The following is a 21,443-nucleotide window of genomic DNA, read 5'->3' on the forward strand; positions in this document are numbered from 1 at the left end:
AACAAATGGATATAAATCAGCATATATTGATAATGAACATATTTATTTTAATGTCTCATTAATACACCAATCACAAGAACATCATCTTCTTTCAAAGGATGTTGAATACAAAAATATTGATTCTCTTTCAGAACCTATTTCAATACCATCAAATTATCTTTCATATATAAAGTCAAACCAAAGTATTATTATGAAAGTTGTAGTCAAACCACTTACTAAATACAATAACCAATCTATGACATTTAAAAGTCCAATTCTTAGAACATTTAAACCAATACCACAAACTCACAATTTAATAAATGAAAATAATATAACAACAACTACAAATGAGTTAAATTTCACACTTGGTTGTATTCCTTATTTTGAAATTTCATTTATGAAACAAATTGTTGATCCTCATAACATTCCACCAGAATGTGGTATTGTTCATTATAATGGAATAAAAAAACGTATTGCTCCTATTATTTTTCATAATACCTTTTGGTTAATTAAAGATTATTATACACCAATTAATGATACTATTCAAAACTTAAATATATCATTGAAAATTACTTCTATTTCATATTTTAAAATGATTATGATACATTCACTTGGTCATTCTTTTTCTATTCATCAACATATGGGAACAATGGTACATGATGAAATTGATGAATTTAAAAGAGTTTTTATGGAAACAAACATTATACTTTTAGTTATAACAACAATAGTATCAACTCTTCATACTATTTTTGATTTTCTTGCTTATAAAAATGATATTCAATTTTGGTCAAAACGAAATAATTTTGCAGGATTATCAATTAAATCAATCTTTGTTAGTCTTGGGATTGAAATTATTGTATTACTTTATCTCATTGATAATGATACTAGTTTCCTTATTTTAATATCAAATGGTGTTGGACTTCTTATTACATTATGGAAATTAACAAGAGTTTTTACTTTGAACTTTAAAGAAAAAGGTTCGTTTATTCAATACAAAAACCTCTCTTATCAAAATTCTAAAACAAAATTGTATGATGATATTGCATTAAAATACCTTGGAATTGCTTGTATTCCTCTTTGTATTGGATATGCTATTTATTCACTTTATAATAATGAATTTAAGTCTTGGTATTCGTATATTCTCTCATTATTAGTAGGAGTAGTTTATACTTTTGGCTTTTTACAAATGACTCCTCAACTTTTCATTAATTATAAACTTAAATCAGTTGCAAACTTACCTTGGAGAGTGTTTATTTACAAATTTTTAAATACTATCGTTGACGATTTATTTGCTTTTATTATCAAAATGCCAACTCTTCACAGAATTGCTTGTTTCAGAGATGATATAATTTTCCTGATATATTTATATCAACGCTGGATTTATCCAGTTGACAAAAACAGAATGGATTCCTTACAATGGGAAGATGATGAACCAATGACTTTAAAGGATGATAATTCCTCCTCAAATTTCCATGAAAAGCAAGAATAAATTTAAAATAATTCTAATAAAAAAACAAAAATTTTGTTTGTTTGTTATTTGATAAACTGAAAGGTTATTTTTATCAATTTTAAAGAAAGAAGCAGTTTTAAATGGAAATAAACTTGTCTGTCATGAGAAACACAGACAATGACATCAACAAAAATAGAAAGCGTTGACAGACATTTTTTCTAAAAATAAGTAATACAAAAATCTAACGATTTGAATCAAAAGGAACTATTCTATTTTTTAACAGATGAAAATTCTGTTTATTATTAACTCTTCTAACTAAATCGAAAAATAAAAAACCTAGAGAATTTTTTTCTTCATAAAAATTCGATTAAGAAATGTTATTTTTGAAAAAAAGTGAAAAAGATGCTTGAGAATGGGAATAGAATTGGATTTTTTTATCCTCGAGGAGGCAAACAGACATTCTAAGAATTTCTTTGATAACTATAAAAGTAAGAACTAAAAAGGTTTAAAATACTTCAAAGTAATTAAATGTTTAGTTCTAAAATGCCTAAATTAAATGGAGTATGTGATAAGTCTTTTATTCTTCAAATAGCTTTAATTATTCCATTTGTTTTAATTTGTCTTCCATCATCCATTTCACGAAGAAGTGATTTTGGTGATAATGTACCAAGTATTGTTGATCTTATTCCATCTATTGGATTTTTAATTGTTATTTCTTTCTTAAGAGAAGTATTAGCTTGTAATGTTTTTATTAAATTAGGTGATAAATATATTCCAAGAAAACCAGAATGGACTGATGAATTTAGAAAATTTAGAGTTGAAAGATTTGGATTAACACTCTTTAAAACAATGTATTATTTCATTATTACTCCACTTGGAATTTATTTATTTAGACATGAAGATTGGATGCCTTCTGCTTTATTTGGTGTTGGAAAATCTGATTTAAATGCTTTATGGGAAGATTTCCCTATTTCACAACCAGTAAAATATATGGCATTATATTATTGTTTTGAATTAGGTTATCATCTTCATTCTTTAATGTTTCATCTTTATTTACCTGCAAGAAATGATTTTTATGAAACATTATTACATCATCTTGTTACAGTCTTTTTAGTTGTTTTAAGTTATATCAATAATTGTGCTAGAATTGGTGTTCTTGTTATGGTTCTTCATGATATTGTTGATGCTATAATGTATACTGCAAAATCTTTAAATGATATTTCTAATGATTATGTTGTAATTCCTGCTTTTTCTATGTTAGTCATTGCTTATGCTCGTTTTAGACTTTGGGTTTTCCCAAGATATGTTATTAGCGCTGCTTATAATGCTAAAAATTTCATTCCAGAAACTGCTACTTGTGGTTATTTGGTTTGGTGTATGTTTTTAGTTTTATTAGTATCATTATATGGTCTTCATATTTATTGGTTTGCTTTAATCATTGATATGATTAAGAAACTAGTAACTAATCAAGGTATTGTTGATCCACATGCTACAAAAAAGGCTGTTGGACAAGAAAATTAAGACTGTATTAATTAAATTGTTTTTACAATTTGATAATTTGTGTTTTAGTTTTAAAAGAGAGATTTTTATGGTTTTTTTAAATGAAAATCTAATCTAAATTCAATCAATTATTAATATCTCCAGATTTTAATAGTATGATCATACGAGGCTGTTGCCACAGAACTACCATCAAGTGACCAATCAATAGAAAAAACTTCATCTAAATGACCTGGTAAATTTGTCATTAATTTACGACATCCTGGAACAACATTCCATAATTTGACTGTACTATCTTTGCTTGCACTTACAAGCATTCTACTGTCTGGAGACCATGCACATCCATAAATTGTTTGAACATGTCCTCTATATGTATGTAAACAAGACCCAGTAAATCCATCCCAAATTCTCATATTTTTATCACATCCAGTACTTGCTATAATTCTACTATCAGGGGAGAATTTACATGACATAACTTGACTTGAATGTCCAACAAGTCTGTGGACTGGTTTTTGTGATTGTAATGGCACCCACATATATAAAGTTCCATCATCACTTGCAGAAACTAAACGTTCACCACCACCACATCCCATTATTTTATCTAATCTTTTTTTTGCTCCATCAATTCCTTTGTCTTTTTCTAATGGATCATAACCACCTTGTCTAAGTACATATTCAGTAGATGTACTAATACCATTAATCCAATGAGAATGACCTTTTAATACATGAATTGGATTTGCTTGTCTCATATCATAGACATTAATCATTCTATCTCTTGATGATGTATATAAAATATTTTCATTTCCACTCCATCGTACACTAGTTACTCCTTGGGTATGTCCTCCAAGTGTTCGAATAACTTCACCTCTTCTAGCGTCATAGATTTTACTTGACATATCACGTGATGAAGATGCAAAAATAGCAGAATCACCAAATACTTCAGGTTTCCATTGAATATCACTTATGAAGTTTTTATGACAATATGACCATAATTGTTTTCCATCTGTTCCATTTTCATTTAATTCCCAAACAATTACTTTTCCAAGTTTATCACCACTTGCAAGTAATTTATTTCCATAATGCCAGTCTAAATTTAATACCCAATCTCCATGTCCTTTTAATGTACAAATTGGAGTGCAAGTGTTTAAATCCCATACTCTAACTGTATGATCTCCACTACATGAACCTAATTTACTTGAATCTTGTGAAAATTTACATGACAAAATTGAATTGCTATGTCCAGTCATAGTATGAGTACTTCTTGAAATTGGTCTACATCTAAAAACTGCTTGTGGATAATATGTAATTGTTACAACTTGTTCTGCTCCTTTATTAGGGATATTGTCAGTTATTTGAATGCCATCTGTATAGAATGAATAAGGAAATGGTTCTTCTTCTGTTTTATTTAATTTATTTACTAAAGCATTTAATTCTTTTGTATTAGTTTCTTCTGGGATTTCAAAAACTTGAGAAGGTTCTGAGTTAAACAATTCGCCATTAATCAAACGAATTTGAATATGTTCCATCAAAAAGTACCTTTAGTTTTGATTTGAAAAGGGTTATTTTTTTCAATAAATTGAGACTTATAATAATGAAAATTATATTGTAATACTATTCTATCTTCTTAAATCTTAAAAATTAATTAATTTCATTCAATGTTCTTCTTCTGTCTTTTATTTGTATCTTCTTTTAGTTTACAACAAGATGACATTATTCTTCTTCCACGTTCATCTGATGGAACAATTAAGTATGAAATTTCAAGTGAACAAATGACTTCTTCTGATGGATTTGTAGGTCATTTTTGTACTACAGGAAATATTCCATCTTCTCTCTTATTTCCAAAAGAAATTGAAGAAATTGGATTATTAATGAAAAGAGTAACAGACAAAGTATATCAATATTCTTCTATTCGTGAATTTATGAGTGAATATAATTCAAATACATATATGGTTATTGGTAATGCATCAGAAAATATTATGAAAGAAAGTATTTATAATTTTACAGGATATGATGTTGTACGATTTGGTAAAGTAAATACAAATATTTATAATCCAATTACAAATATATTTTATGGAATTAATAATCAATTAGAACATCCTAATGGATTTTTTTATACTTCTCATTCATTATCTTCTGATTATAAAGATCAATTTCCAATTTCAGGAATATTTGAAGTACATCAACATGTAGAAATTAATAACTCTTTTAGTCAATTAAAAAATATTATTGAAAATCATCTTGAAGAAATGAAAAAAACATGGAACTTTGATTCTATTGGTGATAGATTTTATATGAGAGTTAATGTTAATTTAAAAAATAAAACATTTGAATATTGTGAAATTGATACATTTGAAACTTCTTCATTTAAATCAAATTATCCAAAGAAAACAGATAAGTATAATCGTAATATTTATTTCTTAAATTCATGTGGTATTGATTATTATAATAAAAAAAGTACTTGTAAATTTACTCGATTTAGTGAAAAAGGAAAAAATAGTGAAATGTTTGATTTTGATACTGTTCAATATACCCATCCAATTCCTGTTTATCTTCAAAGACTTAAAGGTGAAGGAACTCATTTAACAACTGAAATAACTACTCTTAATTTTAATACAACAAATAATGATGATATTTATTTAATTTATACCGTCCCACAAGGTATTTTTATTGATAAATATCAAATGCAAGAATTACAAAGAAAACAAAAAGACCTTGAAGTATTTATGTATGAACCAATGGATCTTGAAGCTCCAATTTTAACTGGAAGACAAGCTCATGTTATAATAAAAACATTAAAACAAACAAAGTCTATTTCAACTCATTCAATTCCAATTCATCTTAGATATCATAAAGCTAGAATTAATGATATGTTTGAAAAAAATGTTATCTTCCCACCTCCAGAAGTTTTCTTTATTTGTGATAATTGTACTGATAGTAGAAGTATTGAATTATTAAAATATCATAATATTAATGGTTATTTTAATACTCCCATTTCTTGTGGAACGAGTGATCCTTCTCAATTTATTTCACCAACTTGTAATCCTCAATTCTCTCAATATACAGTACCTGTAGGACAACTTGATGCATTTGATTCAGTAATGAAAATCACACTTGGAACTACTTTAATTGGTGCAATTATAATCATTGCATTCGTTATCATTTTTTAATTGAAAACCAGTTTAATCAATAAATCAATGTTTCATATTCAATTAAATTGACAAATAGAATAGCATTTATATAACTTATCAATTCGGATTTTTAAAAATTCACATTTTTGTTTTTCTGTTATTAATCCTGATATTTCTAATACACTTCTAATAATAATATCATTTAAATATAATTCAGGAACATTCAATCCATTTTCTATTATTAATTGAAGTAATTCAATATCACATGAACAATCCCAAAATTTTAATGAACATTCTGGATAAGGTAATAAAGCTTTCTTTTTAGCAACAAAATTATTTGCTTTTGTAAATGTTTCCATAATATTTGCCATTTTAGTTAATTGTGGATCAATAGGAGGAAGAGTAGTTAATAATTTATCAACTATATATTGTAATTGAACTTTAGTTAATGGAATAAATTGAGTAAAATCAATTTTCCATAAACGTAAATCCCTACCATAACGTTTTATAGCTGAAGTAAGTGATTTAATCCATTGTATTGCTTTATCTTGTTGAATTAATTGACTATGTTCTTTAATAATATTAATTAAATTAGGATTTATTATAGGTTCTTCTTCCTCCATAGTATTAGAATCTGATAGATCATTAATAACTTCTAATTTTCCAATTGGAATTTCAGGTTGTTGTTTTAATGAATTTTGTTTTGTATCATTTATACTTTTATCAAGAGAAATAGGTTTAACTAATTTATTTTCAGAATTGAATTGTTCTGGATATTTTTGAGATAATCGTTCTTTATTAAATATAGTAGGAGGAGAAAATTTAAGTGAAGGAGTTTTTTTAGAAGAATGTTCAATTGTTACAGGTAATTTTAATGTTTTTGGTAAATTTTGAAGTTTTGATAGTTGTTGATTTTGAATGTTAATTTCCTTATTAATATCATTAATAGAAATAAATCCATTTTTTTCAAAATTACTAATAATTTCTATATCATCTTTCATTACTTCAATAACAAGTTGTAATTGTTCATATTCTGTTCCATATTTTAAAATTTCTTGACCTAATTTTCCAAATTTAATTGATTTAGCTTTTCCTTTATAACCAAAACGATATGAATTATATTTTATTAAATTTCTATAAACTTGTAATTCTTGAGAAAGTGTTAAAGTTTCATCTAATTCATTCATTGAAGAAGTAATTTCATCAATAGTATTTTTAATTGACATATCAAATGCAATAATTTGTTTTACTGTAGCCATCATATATTTATTACGAATATTTGTTTCAAATAATGGAGTATAATCATTACTCATATCAATTACAATATCAATACAACTTAAATCAATTTCAGTTGAAATACATGAATTATGAACACAAACAACTCTTGAATTTCCACTTAAAGTAATAGGTGATTTTCTAGTATTATCATTATTTAATTCTTTTTCAAATAAATCTTTAACTTTTTCAGCATTTTTTTCAGAAGAACATTTCATAATTTCACAAATTGCTTTAGTTTTTTTAATATCAATGTTCCAATCAATATAATTTGATCTTGTTATTTTAGAAATATATCTTAATGGCATATCATAATCTCCTAATACTGCTAATTTAATTCCTGGAATACTTCCAATTATTTTAATACATTTTAATATAAAATCAACTTTTGTTCCTTGAGTTTTTAAATTTGTATCAAACATTTTTGGATAAATAAGTAATTTTTTTATTTCATTTAATATAACTCCTGTTTGTTCATTATTACAACTTTTTGCTATTGTAATTAAATCATTGTATATTGGTTTTTGTATTTGATGAATATTTAAATAAACATCAACATATCTAATAAAATATGAAAACATATTATATTCAAATATTTGTAATTCTTTAATTTTTCTTCGTCTACAATGATTTTTAATTATAGCTTCATCAAATGCTCCATTGTATAATAATAAAAATGTATGTTCTTTAATATAATATTTAGAATTAAAAAATAATGTTGGTTCTGTGTCAACAATAGCAATATCAAATTCAACATTAACTCGAAATTGAAATGCTAATGTTGTAGTAACTACAAATGAACACTTTAAACAATCAGTTTCTGTATGATATAATTCATTATCTAAAACTTCTTTCATATCTTCTTCTTTAGGTATTTTATTAATAAAAGTAACGTATGCATTTGGAATAAATTTTTCTATATTCTCTTTATAAAAATCTATTCCAGATTCATCTGTAACAATTAAATGAGGTCCTTTAATATCATTGTCCATTAATAATTTCATATACTGTAATATTGTTATTTTTAATTTATGTGTAACAAATAATTCTCCATCAGTTTCTCCTATTTTTTTAATCCAACATCCATGGTTTTTATGCAATTTTTCAAATACATTATTACATATCTCTACTTCTTCTTTGTACTCAGGGTTTATAGTTTCTATATTTAATGTTGGTACTTTAGAAAGACTAGAAAGTGGTTTAATTTTTTCAACTTTATTTCTATATTGAGGGATGAGCATTTTATAACGAGGATTATTAAAAAAACTTGGTTCTTCAGTGGATATGAAAACGTTCCCACAATACTTCCATTTAACAGTAAACATTTCTGTAGCTGTTTCATCATAACATGATGATAAGATTTTTTCAGGAACTAAATCACGAGCAGGAATAATTTTAGTTAAACGAGGTTGATATAAAATCCCATCAATTGTATTTTGATCAATAAATTTCTTAAATACATTATCTGGATCAAGTCGAGAATTCCCTTCTATTTCTTCACGTGAAACCCATGTAGAACGAAGAATAGAAAAATTTTTCCACATGACGAGAAATAATAAGGTGTTTGATGGTATTTCTTCATAAACTAACTTAGAAGGGATAAAATATTTAAATACATCTGCATACTCAAAAATATGAGACTGGTCAATAAATGTGAGAATATCATTAACTTCAAACGTATCTGAAGATGAATCAACCATCAAAAAAAATCAAACAAGAAAAAAAAGTTCTTTTTTTTTCTCAACTTAAAATAAAAAATAAAAAACAACTTAAATTAATCTTGTTTTCTACGTTTTAAGAAAGAAGTTCTTGTTGAAGGAGGTTGTGATAAAAAACGAGAATCATAAAATTTTTGAGTATTATATTGTTCTATTGCTTTAAGAGCATCTTTTGAAACCTCCCTATGAGGAATTATTTGAACAAAATTTGGACTAACAGCATCAACCATTTCCTTCCACATTTCATATTCTAATGTACATACTGTTTGAGAATTATTTTCTTGTTTTTTAGAGTCTTTTTTAGAAGTACTAATAGATATATAAGGTACTCTGTTTTTAACAACAATAAAAGCAGTTCCTTCTTTTATTAAAAAAGATGTATAAAAAATATTTTCTACTGTTTGTCCAAAACTTTTAACATTTAAAACAAATTGAAAGAATGGCATTTCTCCTTTTTTTGTTAATAATTCTTTAATCATTTTAATTCGTTCTGGTGTTTCTTTGGCTGCACTCCATTCATCTGCATTAACTGTTTTTGGTTTGATTGCTTCTCCAACATCAGATTTAATTGTTTTTTTTCTTTCTCGTGTTTTTCGTTCAATAATAATCCCATGAATAAGAGGATTAGATGGTGCAACTTTCCAACCACTAAGTAATACTTCTTTACCAAATTTAATGAGTTGATTTTCGGTTATATCATTATTTTCTGAATATAAATCACGAAAATGAGTAATAAATGATGAAATATCATACATTTTAAATCCTGTTTTAAGTCTTTGTGATTTTTCTAATGTAACACCTGAAGTAATAGTAAAACATTCTGCATCAAGTGCTGCTTCACGAGGATGATCTATTTTATCAAATATTTTACCTGCTTTATCAACAAAATTTATAATTTCATCATTATCTGGATTTGATAATAATTCATGTTTAGCTTGAATTTCTTGCATAATTTCACGTAATTCTTTACGAACTGCAGAACGATCATTAGGTGTTGACATTTATGAAAAGATAATCAAAGTAACTTCTTTCTTTCAATTTCTTCTTTTAAAGAAAACCCTTTTTATTAAAAAGAGAAAAACATAAAATCATTTAAAAAATAAAAGATTGTTTTTCATTTTTTTTTTCCTTTTTAGAAAAGAACTGTTTTCATTCATAATGACAAAACCCTATTGTTCCCATCTCCATTCATTAGAATATCACCAAATTTTCCGTTATATTGGAATTACACATTTGAGATTATTAATTCAAGTTTCTAAAGAAGTTAAGAGATGTGTAGAAAGTATTGATCAATTACTTGTTCGACATGATTTATTAAAATATTTAAAAGAATTTCCAACAGTAAAAAAAATATTTTATTCTTCATTTAATTTTATTATCGAAAAAATTCCACAAATAACATTTCTTTCAAATTTAAGAGAATTAGAATTTAGTAATTTAAATTGTATTGATTATTATTCACTTAATAATATTCTTCAATCAGTTAAACTTACAAAATTAAATTTTTGTTTTTTAAATCAAATGAATGAAGAAAATAGTATTCAATATATTAATTGTATTGTAACAAATCAACCATATTTAAAAAGTTTAAAAATTTCAAAAGATTTATGTTTGTATAAACATTATTCTAATTCTTATTCAGTTCAAAATTTAAGTCAATTAACTCGTTTAACTCAATTAAAAATATTTTCATATTCTAAAAATCATTGTACATTACCTAATTTACAAGAATATAATGTCTTTGTTAATGATACTCATTATTTTAATGAAACAATTCATTATTTTACTCAATCTAAAAAATTAAAAACACTTATTCTTCGTGGAAATTTTGGTGAAATATCAAGTATTTATAATGTTACTAAACTTACTCAAATAAATACTCTTGATCTTACTGGAACTAATATTGATAATGGTTCAGAAGTTATCCAATTTTCTAATTCTTCTTTTAATACAATTAAATTTAATGGATTTTTTGGTATTAATGGTGAATCAATTCGTTTCTCAAATTTAGGAAACAAATTTTATATTGACTCTGAAATATATTTGGATAGAGAAATTGGTCATATTCCACCATCTTTAATTAATCAAATCAAAAATGAACTTAAAAATAACTCACAAAGTTCTATTAGACCTTTTTCTATTTCAATTCTTTCTAATAAAATTACTTTACAAGCACTTATCATCTCAACTCTTTTTCCTCATTGTTATCAATATTGTCGTGTTGAAACAAATACTTTTAATTGTTTTAATTTTAAATTATTTGAAGAATATGAAGTTACATTTAATCACATTGCCTTTAGAAATGTTTCTTTTCTCCTTAATTTTAATGTTTTACAAAACATGTATTGTTTAACATCACTTTCATTGTATAAAATAAATACTGAATTACCTATTAACTTATTAACTCAATTAAAAAAATTGGCTATTTATGACGGTAAATTTCAACATATCAATAATTTGAAATTAGAATTTATTCGTTTCTTTAAAGTAAGACAAGTTAACATAAATGAAGTTATTGAAATGACTACTTTAAAAAGTATTTTTTGGAAAGAAATGGAACAAGATTTACCACTCAACAATTTAGTAACTACCTCAATTTTACGAATTGTTATTGAAGAACAAAAAATACCTTTTGAGGATTTACCTGCTTTTGAAAAGAAGAGAATCTTTGTTAATTCTTATGATTTTGAGTTTGATGGATTTGATGAGTCAGGAGAAAATGAAGACCTTTCAAATTCTGATAACTCAGAAGATTCTGATAATGATGCGGATATTAACTTTGATGAGATTGAGTAATGATGAATAGTAAATTAAACATATATAATATTTAATTAAATTAAATTTTCTCTTTTTTTTTTTCCTCATTTCATTTGTTGTAAAAATAGAGAAGATGATTTGGAAAAAAGCGATAAAAAATAATGAATGAAAAATTAAATGAAAACTCTAAATACAAAAAATGTCTTTCAAAAAGGTAGTATGTTTTCCCTTTAAATTATGGAACATGCTTCCATATATCCAACAATTAGTGTTTTTAACATTAATAATTTTACTACCATTTCCTTATATGATAGAACCTGGTTTATTATCAATACCATATTTATTAGAATTTTTAGTAGTTTCATTTAGTGGGATATTTACAGAAACATATATTTTAAGGGGATGGTCAATATTAATTACTCTGTATTCATTTGTTCATTTTATTATATTACTTATATTTTATTTTGTTGATATTGAAGAACATTGGGGACTAATGTTATGTGGACTAATGTTTAAAAATCAAAAACAAGAATTTTATATTCTTCATACAATTTTTGTTGGAGTGATTGGAATTATTTCTTTTTTTGGAATTTTTTCACGTTCAGAAAAAATTATTATTCGTCATACAGCTTTAGTTCCAACTCTTACTGCTTTGTTCTTTTTTATTTCTGCTTTTGTTGTTAATTCATCTCAAGGAGGAATCATTCCAATTTTATTCTTCTTAGCTTCAATAGTTTTAATTATTTCACCAAGAATAATATTTAAATTCCTTTCAGTTTCACTTGCCTTTATAATGTTTATTTATTTAATTATATTATCATTATGGAATGTCTTCTCATTTGTTTCTAATGAATATAATTTCTTTCAGGTAACTGAATTAGATGTACTACAAAAAGCTATGTCTACTGTTGGATTTTCTATTGTTAAATATCCTTCTTGGGGTTTCTTTGGTATGAATTATGCTGCTTATTTAATGTTTCCATTAATATGTCTTTGTATTAAAATTATATTTAATGAAAAAGAACCAGAAAATAATTCAGAAAATGCTCCACAAACAGGAGTAACAGAATTTACATCAAAAACAGAAGAAGATAATTCAGAAGAAGAACCATTCATTGATGAAAAGAAATCAAACAATAAAATAATTAAAGAAGGATTAAAACAAATATATAAATTTATTATTACATGTCTAGCAGTTTGTTTACAAATAATTGTAAAAGGAGGAGTGTTTATTTCAATTATTGTAATGTTTTGTGTAGGTCTTGTAAATATTAACATCTTTGGATTTTCATTTTTAGTTATTTCTATTTCATTAATATTTATTCCAATTAATTATTGTCAAAAATTATGGCCAATTGTTATTATTTATACATTGCTTATCGTATTAATGGAAATGATTGTTCAATTAGATTACATTGATGTTTCATCACTTCCATCATATATTGGATTATATAAATTTAATGATCAAACAACACATTCTGTAGATATTAAATGGGATGATACTCATCTTGGAGAATTAATATCAAAGATTATTTTATTATTTGTTTCATTTCTTGAATATTATGCAAATAAAATTGGTGTTAAAGTGATTCATGATGAGAGTAAAATTGAAGTATTTAAATATTCATGTGCAAAATTTATTGATTTCTGGGGATTATTTATTTGTTGTGTAGTTATTGCAATTGCTGCTTTTTATGAAGATATTAATATTGAATTAATTTTATATATTATTGCATTAGCAATTCTTGTTCTCTTACAAACTCATTTTGTTTATTCTAAATTAGTAATACAATTTATTTTACCCATTTATTCAATCATATTCTTTGTTGTTCTTCTTGTTCGTTATGTTTCTCAATTTAGACCTGATTCAGTTTATTCAAATAATAACGACATTTATATTAATACTTTTTGGGATATTTTTACTGGAATGAGTCAAGTAGAAGTTGGTTGTTTAAAATATAATTCATTATGGGAACGTCTAAAAGGATTTTTACCAAATATTCTTGTTATTGCAGTTTGTGCTATAGAAAGTCGTTTATTAATTACTGTTCCTCGTTATTTAAAAGAAGTTGAAGAAATGTATCTTGCTGAATTAAAGAAAAAGAGAGGGGTTCAACATTTTGACAGAGAAGCACTTCAATATTCATTCAATAGATTTGAACAAGAAACACGTTTAGCAAATGAAATTAATGAAGAAAAGAATTTAACTAAAGTTGAATTAATTTCCACGAGTCAAGAAGGAAATAAAATTCTTAAATCTAAGAAAGATAAAACAAATAAACAAAATAAATATTTAAATGATGAAGAAAAGGTTCAATGTATTCCTAAGGTTATTTGTGAAATATCTGATTTGATTATGAGGTTTTTAGCAATTTATATTCCACACATATCAGTTATTTGTGCTATTATTATAGCTGCATATCCAATTGTTGATTCTACATTTGAACATCAAACATGGGATTGTTTACACTTTTTATTATTTATAACAACTATGATTTGTCTTCTTTCTAAGAAAGGATTTAATGCAGCATGTGCTCCATTGTTATGGGTTTGCACTATTAGTATGATTATATTAATTGTTCCAAATTTTAGAACATTCAACCAATTAATAGATCAATATAATGTTTTTGGATCAACTCAAACAAAAATATGGATTTATAGTCTTATTGGAATTAAAACATGTTTTGATGATGTTTTAACAGCACCTAAATGTGTTTCTTATGATGAATTAAAATATCCATATTGTTGGGATTTAATAAAGGATTTTCTTGTAATTTTCTTCCTAATTATTATAACAAGAACTTCATTTTTCTGGGGAAGAATATATAAAAAGAAAGAAAGATTAACATTATTTAGATATATTGATTTGGAGTATGATTTAAAAAAATATTCATGGAATAAAGTAAAGTATTATATTTCAAATTTCTTCAGTTATTTTGGTCCACTTTATATTCTTTTGGTATTAATGATTTGTATTTGTTTACATGCTAATGATTTTATGGCAATTCTTTATATTATTATTTCTTTAGTTGCAGTTATTTGTCCACATAAAATTCTTACTAAAATGATTCCAGTTGTAGAAATTATTTTATTAATACTTGTTATTATTAACTCTGTTTGGACAATTCCATTAGAACCATTAGATACACAATGGGAAATTTGGAAGAAATGGGACTGGGATATTGATTATTCTTTAAGAAAATATACGTTATTAATGCCAGTTGAACAAGGTAAAAAATTATTGGTAATAAAGGTATTTGACTGTTTATTTATTTTTCTTATCAACCGTATATCCTTCCATTTTAGAGAAGGTCATGTTCATGAAATATATAAATTCATTTCACCACCTTATTTCCCTGAAGTATCTCGAAACATTTTTGATGGGGTTCATCGTGTTTTATTAAAATATTTTAATCTTATTTGTGGAATTATTATAATGTTACTTGCTGTTAATCGTAAAGATATTATATCATATGTTTATGTTGGAATGACAATGTATATTGTTTTTAAAGGTAAATTCCTTAGAGAAAGAATTCAATGGAAGATATTACAAGTTTTAAATTTCTTTATTCTGATTGTACAAAATATTTTTGTATTATCTTCTCTTCTTACTTACTTTAAAGATGATGAAGAAACTAAAAAAACACAAGGAATTAATTTAGTGTTGCAAATCTTTGAAACATTTGGACTTTATATGCACGCAGGAGAACCATTTGTTTTTAATGTAGTTATATTATTTGTTATGTTAATTAGAAGTGCAGTGTTTAGACAAATCCCAGAGACATTCAGAAAATTAGAAGATAATATTGAAAAAGAACGAGCAAATATTTTTGTAAAATTAAAAGAGTTGATTGATTTAGATAGAGACAAAATAATGATTGAATTAGATAAAAAATATAATGAAAAAGTTCTTCGTATGAAAAGATTAGATGAATTGAGAGAATTAAGAAAAAAAGATAGATTAAGTGATTTCCATGATAATGATTTTGTTGAAGTTGCAGAAACAGCTCCAAAAGAAATTACAACAAAAGGATTCTTCCAAAATCTTTGTGATACTACAAAAGAAATTTCTTTAAACTGTATCGATGCTTTGATCCATTTCTTACATAGTAGAAATCTTGTTGTTCGTTTAAATTTACCTAAAAATGCTACTGATGAACAAATAGAAGATAGTTTATATACTACAATTAAACCTGTAAGTAAAGAACCATCAGCTACTTTTACCCCCAAAAATGGATCAACTAGACAAACTCCAATAAATAGAGTAGATGTCATAACATCTAGCGATATGGTTCAATCAGATGATGATGATAATGTATTTTATTCAGTTAAATCATCACCAGAAAATTTATCAATAAACTCTTCAAATTCCTCTTCAGAAGAAGAGTCAGAGGTTTCAGAAGAAGAATCAGAGGTTTCAGAAGAAGAATCAGAGGTTTCAGAAGAAGAATCAGAGGTTTCAGAAGAAGAAAAAAATCCTCCACCATCAGTCAAACTTGTTCCAAAGAATGAAGTACAACATCAATTGAAATCAATGTCAGATATTATTGAAATAGAACAAAAAGAAGAAACAAGTCAAAAAGATTCTTTATCTAATTTCGAGAATACTAATGTTAAGTCAAACACAACCACTCCAGAAAAAAAAGTCACAATGAAAACTTCAAGAATTTATTCAAATAAAAATCAAATTCCTATTCATAAACCTATTCCACAAAGAAATTATGAATTTATTCAAATTCATGAAAGAAATGAACCATATAAGTATAAAGGTAGAATATATATGTTATTCTGGGGACTTTGTTTTTATTTTGGTCAACAAACCGAGGTTTTGGTTCAACTTATTTTAGTACTTGATGAATTAATTAATCAAAATATTTTAAGTGCTGTATTCCCTATTATTGGATTTGCTGTTATAGCACTTTCTATTAGACCATACCCAACTAAATTCTTTTGGAATTTCTTATCATTGTATAATGTATGTCTTATTCTTATTCGATTATTCTTCCAATTACCAGGATTTTGTTTAACACCAAATGAATATGACCAACAACATGATGTTATTTCATATACCACTCATATTTTTAATGAAAAAACAATGCAATGTGATGCTACACCATTAACAAAAAATCATATGTCTCCTGTTTATTTAATAGGAATTTATCCAGTTCATCGATACATTGCATCAAGATTTATTTGGGATATTTTTTGTTTATTTGCAATATTAATACATTTATCATGTATGAGATCACGTGGATATTGGAAACAACAATATTTATTAAGAAGACAATGGTCTAATTTGATTATTGAAAATTATAGAAGACAATTAGTCAATAAAATTAAACCAAGAACATTTGGGGAATTAAAATTTGTTGTTGAAGCATTAGTAGATTTTGAAGCACCTGAAGGAGAAGAAGATTTTCTTTCATATAAAAAACATGATTTGTTTGTTGTTGAAAATATGCAAGTGAATGGAGATTTATTTGTTTCCAAAGGAGGGAAAATGGGACTTATTAATTGTGAAAATGTAACTATTTATGTTCAAAATGGTAAAGTAATAAATAGTCAAGTTTGTAAAAAATCAAAAAAAGTACATAAAAAAACATATGACAAGAAATATTGTGTAAACAAAGATAAAATTTTAGATGCTATTGACGAATTTGAATGTGTTAATTATCATGAAGTAGAAATGTTATCAGAAAAATCTCTTGAAGTTAGTGAACAAATGAGTTCAGATAAACTAAATAATTTCCTTAAAAGTCGTGAGGAATATTTGAGAGAAAAAGAATTAAAATGTAAAAAGAAAAATTTAATTGGTAAAGCTTTTAGTACAGTATATCATCCTCTTAAATCATTCTTTAATTCTATTGCTAATGACCAATTTAAACAAGGAGCTGATTTTTATATACCATTATTTATTAGTGAAGCTCTTTGTTTCTTATTCCTTATTATTTTCCAAGGTACTTTTACTAATATTCAAGGTAGTTTTATTAAATTCTTTACAGATGATTATTTACCAATTACCTATGTTCTTGGATTATTTTTACAATTTGCAATGATTCTCGCAGACCGTATTATTTATTTATGTAAATCTATTAAAGCTAAATTATTTATGCAATATTTTTCATTACTTTTATACCATATTTTAATAGTTATTGTATATCCTTCATTTGTTGAAACTAAAACAAAAATAGTTAAAGCATGTCTCACTATATTTTACTTATTCAAAGTTGTTTATTGGATAATTTCTGGGCTTCAAATAAGAGCTGGGTATAATATATTATCATCAAAACGAATATTAATGACAAATTATTCATTCTATTCTCAAATGATCTTTCATACTTATTACACATTACCTTTTGTTTATGAAATTAGAACAATCCTTGATTGGTGTCTCTCAAAAACTTCAATGTTTTACAAACAATGGTTAAAAGTAGAAGATATTCATGCAGAATTATATATGAATCAATGTGACCGAGTAATAGAACGTAATAGAAATCATGTATATGGACAGCCAAGAGGAATTGTAGAAAGAATTACTTCTGGATTTATTATGGTTATTGTTCTTCTTGCAATTTTATGGTTCCCATTATTATTCATGTCATCTGCTGCTCCTAATTTTACTCAACCAAAACCTACAAACATTGAAGTAGTGTTGAATTTCGTTGGTCAAGGTGAATTATATAAACAACAACAATCAGTATTCAAAGAAATTACTAAAACTGAATGGAATGAATTACAAAAAGACCATTCTTCATTATCTCTTCTTTCTGGTGAAGCTATTTATTCAAGTCAATTATCATCCGATGCAATGACTTATTGGTTATTAACACCTCAAAAGAAAAAAGAGTTAAATACAAATTTACTTGCTGATGAAACATTAACATTAACTTATTCAATTTCTATGTCTCGTGAGTCATCTGCTGCATCAAATTCATTCAAATTTAGTGGATCATACGAAATGAATACGGAAGAAAAAAAGAAATTATCAACAATTCTAAATAATGGAACTAGTGACTTATATTTATCTATCTTTCCTCAAATCTTGAAGATGCCAACCTTAAAAGAGAAAGAACTCCTTGATGCTTTTGATAATGTAAATATTACTTTAAAGCCAATTCTTCACTTTGATTCAGTTACTAACTTGTATTATTGGTCTTTTCAACAATGTGTAAATGTTGATGAACTTTGGAATTGTTCAGAAGGAATAAAATTTTTCATTTCATCTCCAAAAGTTCCAAATTCTGGTATTTTATCTGCTCTCAGTTCATTAGGTATTATTGGTCTTTATACTGTTGTTGTACTTGCACTTTATTCTTTAATCAAATCTGATTATGTAGGTCAGGCTCATACAATTATGTTTAAAAATCTTCCTAATTGTTTGGGATTGTTACAACTTTGTGATGATATTATTATTGCACGACAAGATGGTGATTTACGTCTTGAAGAAGATTTAGTGAATGAACTAATTACAATATATAGAACTCCTTCTCTCTTGTTTGAAAAAACTAAGTAAAATAATTTATTTTCTTCTTTTGTTATTTTTATTTTAAACTTCTGTTTTTTAACAACCAACAACTAACCTTAATGTAAATTATTAAAAACTTAAGCAATAGACAGTGCAACTTCCATCATTTGTGTAAATTTGGTTTGTCTTTCTTCAGCTGAGAGAGCAGTTTCCTTAAATGGACAATCAGAAATAGAACAAATAGTCAAAGCTTGTTTGCCTGCTCTTGCCGCAATAGCATATAAACCAGCTGCTTCCATTTCTACAGCAAGTACTCCCATCTTATCCCATTCTTTTAATGAACTTGAATCATCATAGAAACAATCACTAGAAAAAACATTCCCTACTGCATACTTAGCTCCAATCTTTTCAACAGCTTCAACAGCTTTATGAACTAACTCATAATCAGCTATTGGGCAGAATGTTCCTGGGAGTTTATATTGTTGCATAAAATTACTATTATGACAAGCACCAGTTGCTATGACAATATCTCCAATATCTAATTTAGAGCTAATAGCTCCAGCAGAACCAATTCTAATAATTCTCTTTACTCCATAGAAATTAAATAATTCATATGCATAAATTCCAATAGATGGTATACCCATACCATGAGCTTGAATAGAAACCTTTTTTCCTTTGTAATATCCAGTATATCCTAATGCCCCTCTTACTCCATTGACTTGAACAACATCAGTCAAATAAGTGTCTGCAACAAATTTACATCTTAGTGGATCACCAGCTACTAACACTGTATCAGCAAAATCAGCTATATTAGCGTTGTTGTGTGGAGTAGGGGTGTTAGTCATAACAAATATTGAATGATTCTAATTCTTTAATCGTATAAATATAACAAAATAAGAAACTTCTAGGGTTTTCTTTCTTATTTCTTTTACAAAAATTCTTCTTTTTTTAGCAATTGTTAAAAAAAAACTGATACGTAGAATTGTTTAGAAAAGTTTTTGAGTTTATTGGTTTTTATAGTTTAATATACATAAAGATTTATTGTAAATTATGAATATTCTCTATCTCCTTATCATTTCCTCAACCTTCTCTATGAAGTCTTTATCTTGATATCTGCTATAATACACTTGACAAAGTTGTTCTTGGTTTGGCTCTATCATTTTATCATTGAAACATGAAAATAAGGAGACTATGACAGATGGATTTGTTACAATAACAACACCTGTCTGTGAATTAGTCTCTCTAAATAAGAAAGCATTTTTATAAAATGAAGAAATGGAATTTTGAAGATATCTAATAAAAGTATTATGAGAGCATCTTCTTGAGATATTTTTAATAATCACAGTGTTTTTAACTTTGTCCAATACATTTCCTTCGCTGTCAAATTCAATTTGTTCCAGTTGTTCTTCGTTTTGATGTTCATTATAATGTTTTACAGTATCTTGTGCATAATGTTGGATTAAATCAATTAATTCAGAAGGAGGAATTATCACTGGTACTTCTCTTGGAATACCAAGAAGATTTGAAACACATTGAAGAAAGATAAGTTTAGAAATGTTTGGTTTTGAAATTTCTATCTTTATTTTTCTTCCATTAATTTCAATATCATTTAATTCTTTAAGAGCAACATCAGAACTTCTTGAATCAAAATACTCAATAAATTTATGATATTTTCTTGATGGAGTTTCACGAATCTCTTTTATTTCTCCATACTTTGAAAAAATTGTTTTAAGAGTTTCATCATCAGTTTGTTTGTCAATATTGAAAATAACCAATGTACCATGATTTGGTCCTTCATTAATGTCTATTGGTATTCCAAATACAATATAAGTTGATGACCTCGATAACAACGACCATTAAGATATTTTGCTGCACTTCTACTTGATCTAATATCATAAAATATAACAACAATAAACCCAAATTGGACAGTACTGTAATAAATTGTTTTTACATCCCCATATTGTTGAAAAATACACAACAATTCTTTAGGATCATATTGAGATAAAATATTAAAAACACATAAAACTCGACTTGGATGTTCTCCATATTGAAATTGTTCCAGTTTATTTAATTCTTCGGTAATTTTGTTTCTATCATTTTTGTCGTTGATGTTATAGTGAATACCACTTTGAGACATGATAAAAGTAAGTAGAAGAAATGATTAAATACTGACT

The 21,443-nt window shown here is 25.8% G+C and overlaps 10 protein-coding genes across 10 annotated transcripts; 5 read left to right on the forward strand and 5 right to left on the reverse strand.

Annotated features, from left to right (window-relative positions):
* Window positions 1–190: 190 nt before the first annotated feature.
* Window positions 191–1,468, forward strand: EHI_130850 (uncharacterized protein; the record flags this gene model as incomplete). Its single annotated transcript, XM_643091.2, has 1 exon — window positions 191–1,468. One exon carries the CDS (start codon window positions 191–193, stop codon window positions 1,466–1,468), a length of 1,278 nt encoding a protein of 425 aa, XP_648183.2.
* A 504-nt stretch (window positions 1,469–1,972) lies between these two features.
* EHI_130860 (longevity-assurance family protein) lies at window positions 1,973–2,950 on the forward strand (the record flags this gene model as incomplete). The annotated part of the gene is made up of 1 exon (XM_650451.2): window positions 1,973–2,950. The coding sequence occupies one exon, from the start codon at window positions 1,973–1,975 to the stop codon at window positions 2,948–2,950; it is 978 nt and encodes a 325-aa protein (XP_655543.2).
* Window positions 2,951–3,060: 110 nt separating this feature from the next.
* On the reverse strand, window positions 3,061–4,452 carry EHI_130870 (WD domain containing protein; the record flags this gene model as incomplete). Its single annotated transcript, XM_649483.1, has 1 exon — window positions 3,061–4,452. One exon carries the CDS (start codon window positions 4,450–4,452, stop codon window positions 3,061–3,063), a length of 1,392 nt encoding a protein of 463 aa, XP_654575.1.
* A 129-nt stretch (window positions 4,453–4,581) lies between these two features.
* On the forward strand, window positions 4,582–6,093 carry EHI_130880 (uncharacterized protein; the record flags this gene model as incomplete). The annotated part of the gene is made up of 1 exon (XM_643647.1): window positions 4,582–6,093. The coding sequence occupies one exon, from the start codon at window positions 4,582–4,584 to the stop codon at window positions 6,091–6,093; it is 1,512 nt and encodes a 503-aa protein (XP_648739.1).
* Window positions 6,094–6,131: 38 nt separating this feature from the next.
* EHI_130890 (uncharacterized protein) lies at window positions 6,132–9,029 on the reverse strand (the record flags this gene model as incomplete). Its single annotated transcript, XM_650454.1, has 1 exon — window positions 6,132–9,029. The coding sequence occupies one exon, from the start codon at window positions 9,027–9,029 to the stop codon at window positions 6,132–6,134; it is 2,898 nt and encodes a 965-aa protein (XP_655546.1).
* Window positions 9,030–9,103: 74 nt separating this feature from the next.
* EHI_130900 (uncharacterized protein) lies at window positions 9,104–10,048 on the reverse strand (the record flags this gene model as incomplete). The annotated part of the gene is made up of 1 exon (XM_650455.1): window positions 9,104–10,048. One exon carries the CDS (start codon window positions 10,046–10,048, stop codon window positions 9,104–9,106), a length of 945 nt encoding a protein of 314 aa, XP_655547.1.
* A 157-nt stretch (window positions 10,049–10,205) lies between these two features.
* EHI_130910 (uncharacterized protein) lies at window positions 10,206–11,843 on the forward strand (the record flags this gene model as incomplete). The annotated part of the gene is made up of 1 exon (XM_650456.1): window positions 10,206–11,843. The coding sequence occupies one exon, from the start codon at window positions 10,206–10,208 to the stop codon at window positions 11,841–11,843; it is 1,638 nt and encodes a 545-aa protein (XP_655548.1).
* Window positions 11,844–11,981: 138 nt separating this feature from the next.
* Window positions 11,982–19,317, forward strand: EHI_130920 (uncharacterized protein; the record flags this gene model as incomplete). Its single annotated transcript, XM_650457.2, has 2 exons — window positions 11,982–12,021; window positions 12,152–19,317. 2 exons carry the CDS (start codon window positions 11,982–11,984, stop codon window positions 19,315–19,317), a joined length of 7,206 nt encoding a protein of 2,401 aa, XP_655549.2.
* Window positions 19,318–19,367: 50 nt separating this feature from the next.
* EHI_130930 (purine nucleoside phosphorylase, putative) lies at window positions 19,368–20,114 on the reverse strand (the record flags this gene model as incomplete). The annotated part of the gene is made up of 1 exon (XM_650458.2): window positions 19,368–20,114. One exon carries the CDS (start codon window positions 20,112–20,114, stop codon window positions 19,407–19,409), a length of 708 nt encoding a protein of 235 aa, XP_655550.1. The 3' UTR covers window positions 19,368–19,406.
* Window positions 20,115–20,330: 216 nt separating this feature from the next.
* On the reverse strand, window positions 20,331–21,406 carry EHI_130940 (uncharacterized protein; the record flags this gene model as incomplete). The annotated part of the gene is made up of 2 exons (XM_650413.2): window positions 20,331–21,073; window positions 21,121–21,406. The coding sequence occupies 2 exons, from the start codon at window positions 21,404–21,406 to the stop codon at window positions 20,331–20,333; spliced, it is 1,029 nt and encodes a 342-aa protein (XP_655505.2).
* Window positions 21,407–21,443: the final 37 nt, after the last annotated feature.

This window comes from Entamoeba histolytica, genomic scaffold (genome assembly GCF_000208925.1).
Source record: "Entamoeba histolytica HM-1:IMSS scf_1104750518301 genomic scaffold, whole genome shotgun sequence".
Lineage (NCBI taxonomy): Eukaryota > Evosea > Mastigamoebida > Endamoebidae > Entamoeba > Entamoeba histolytica.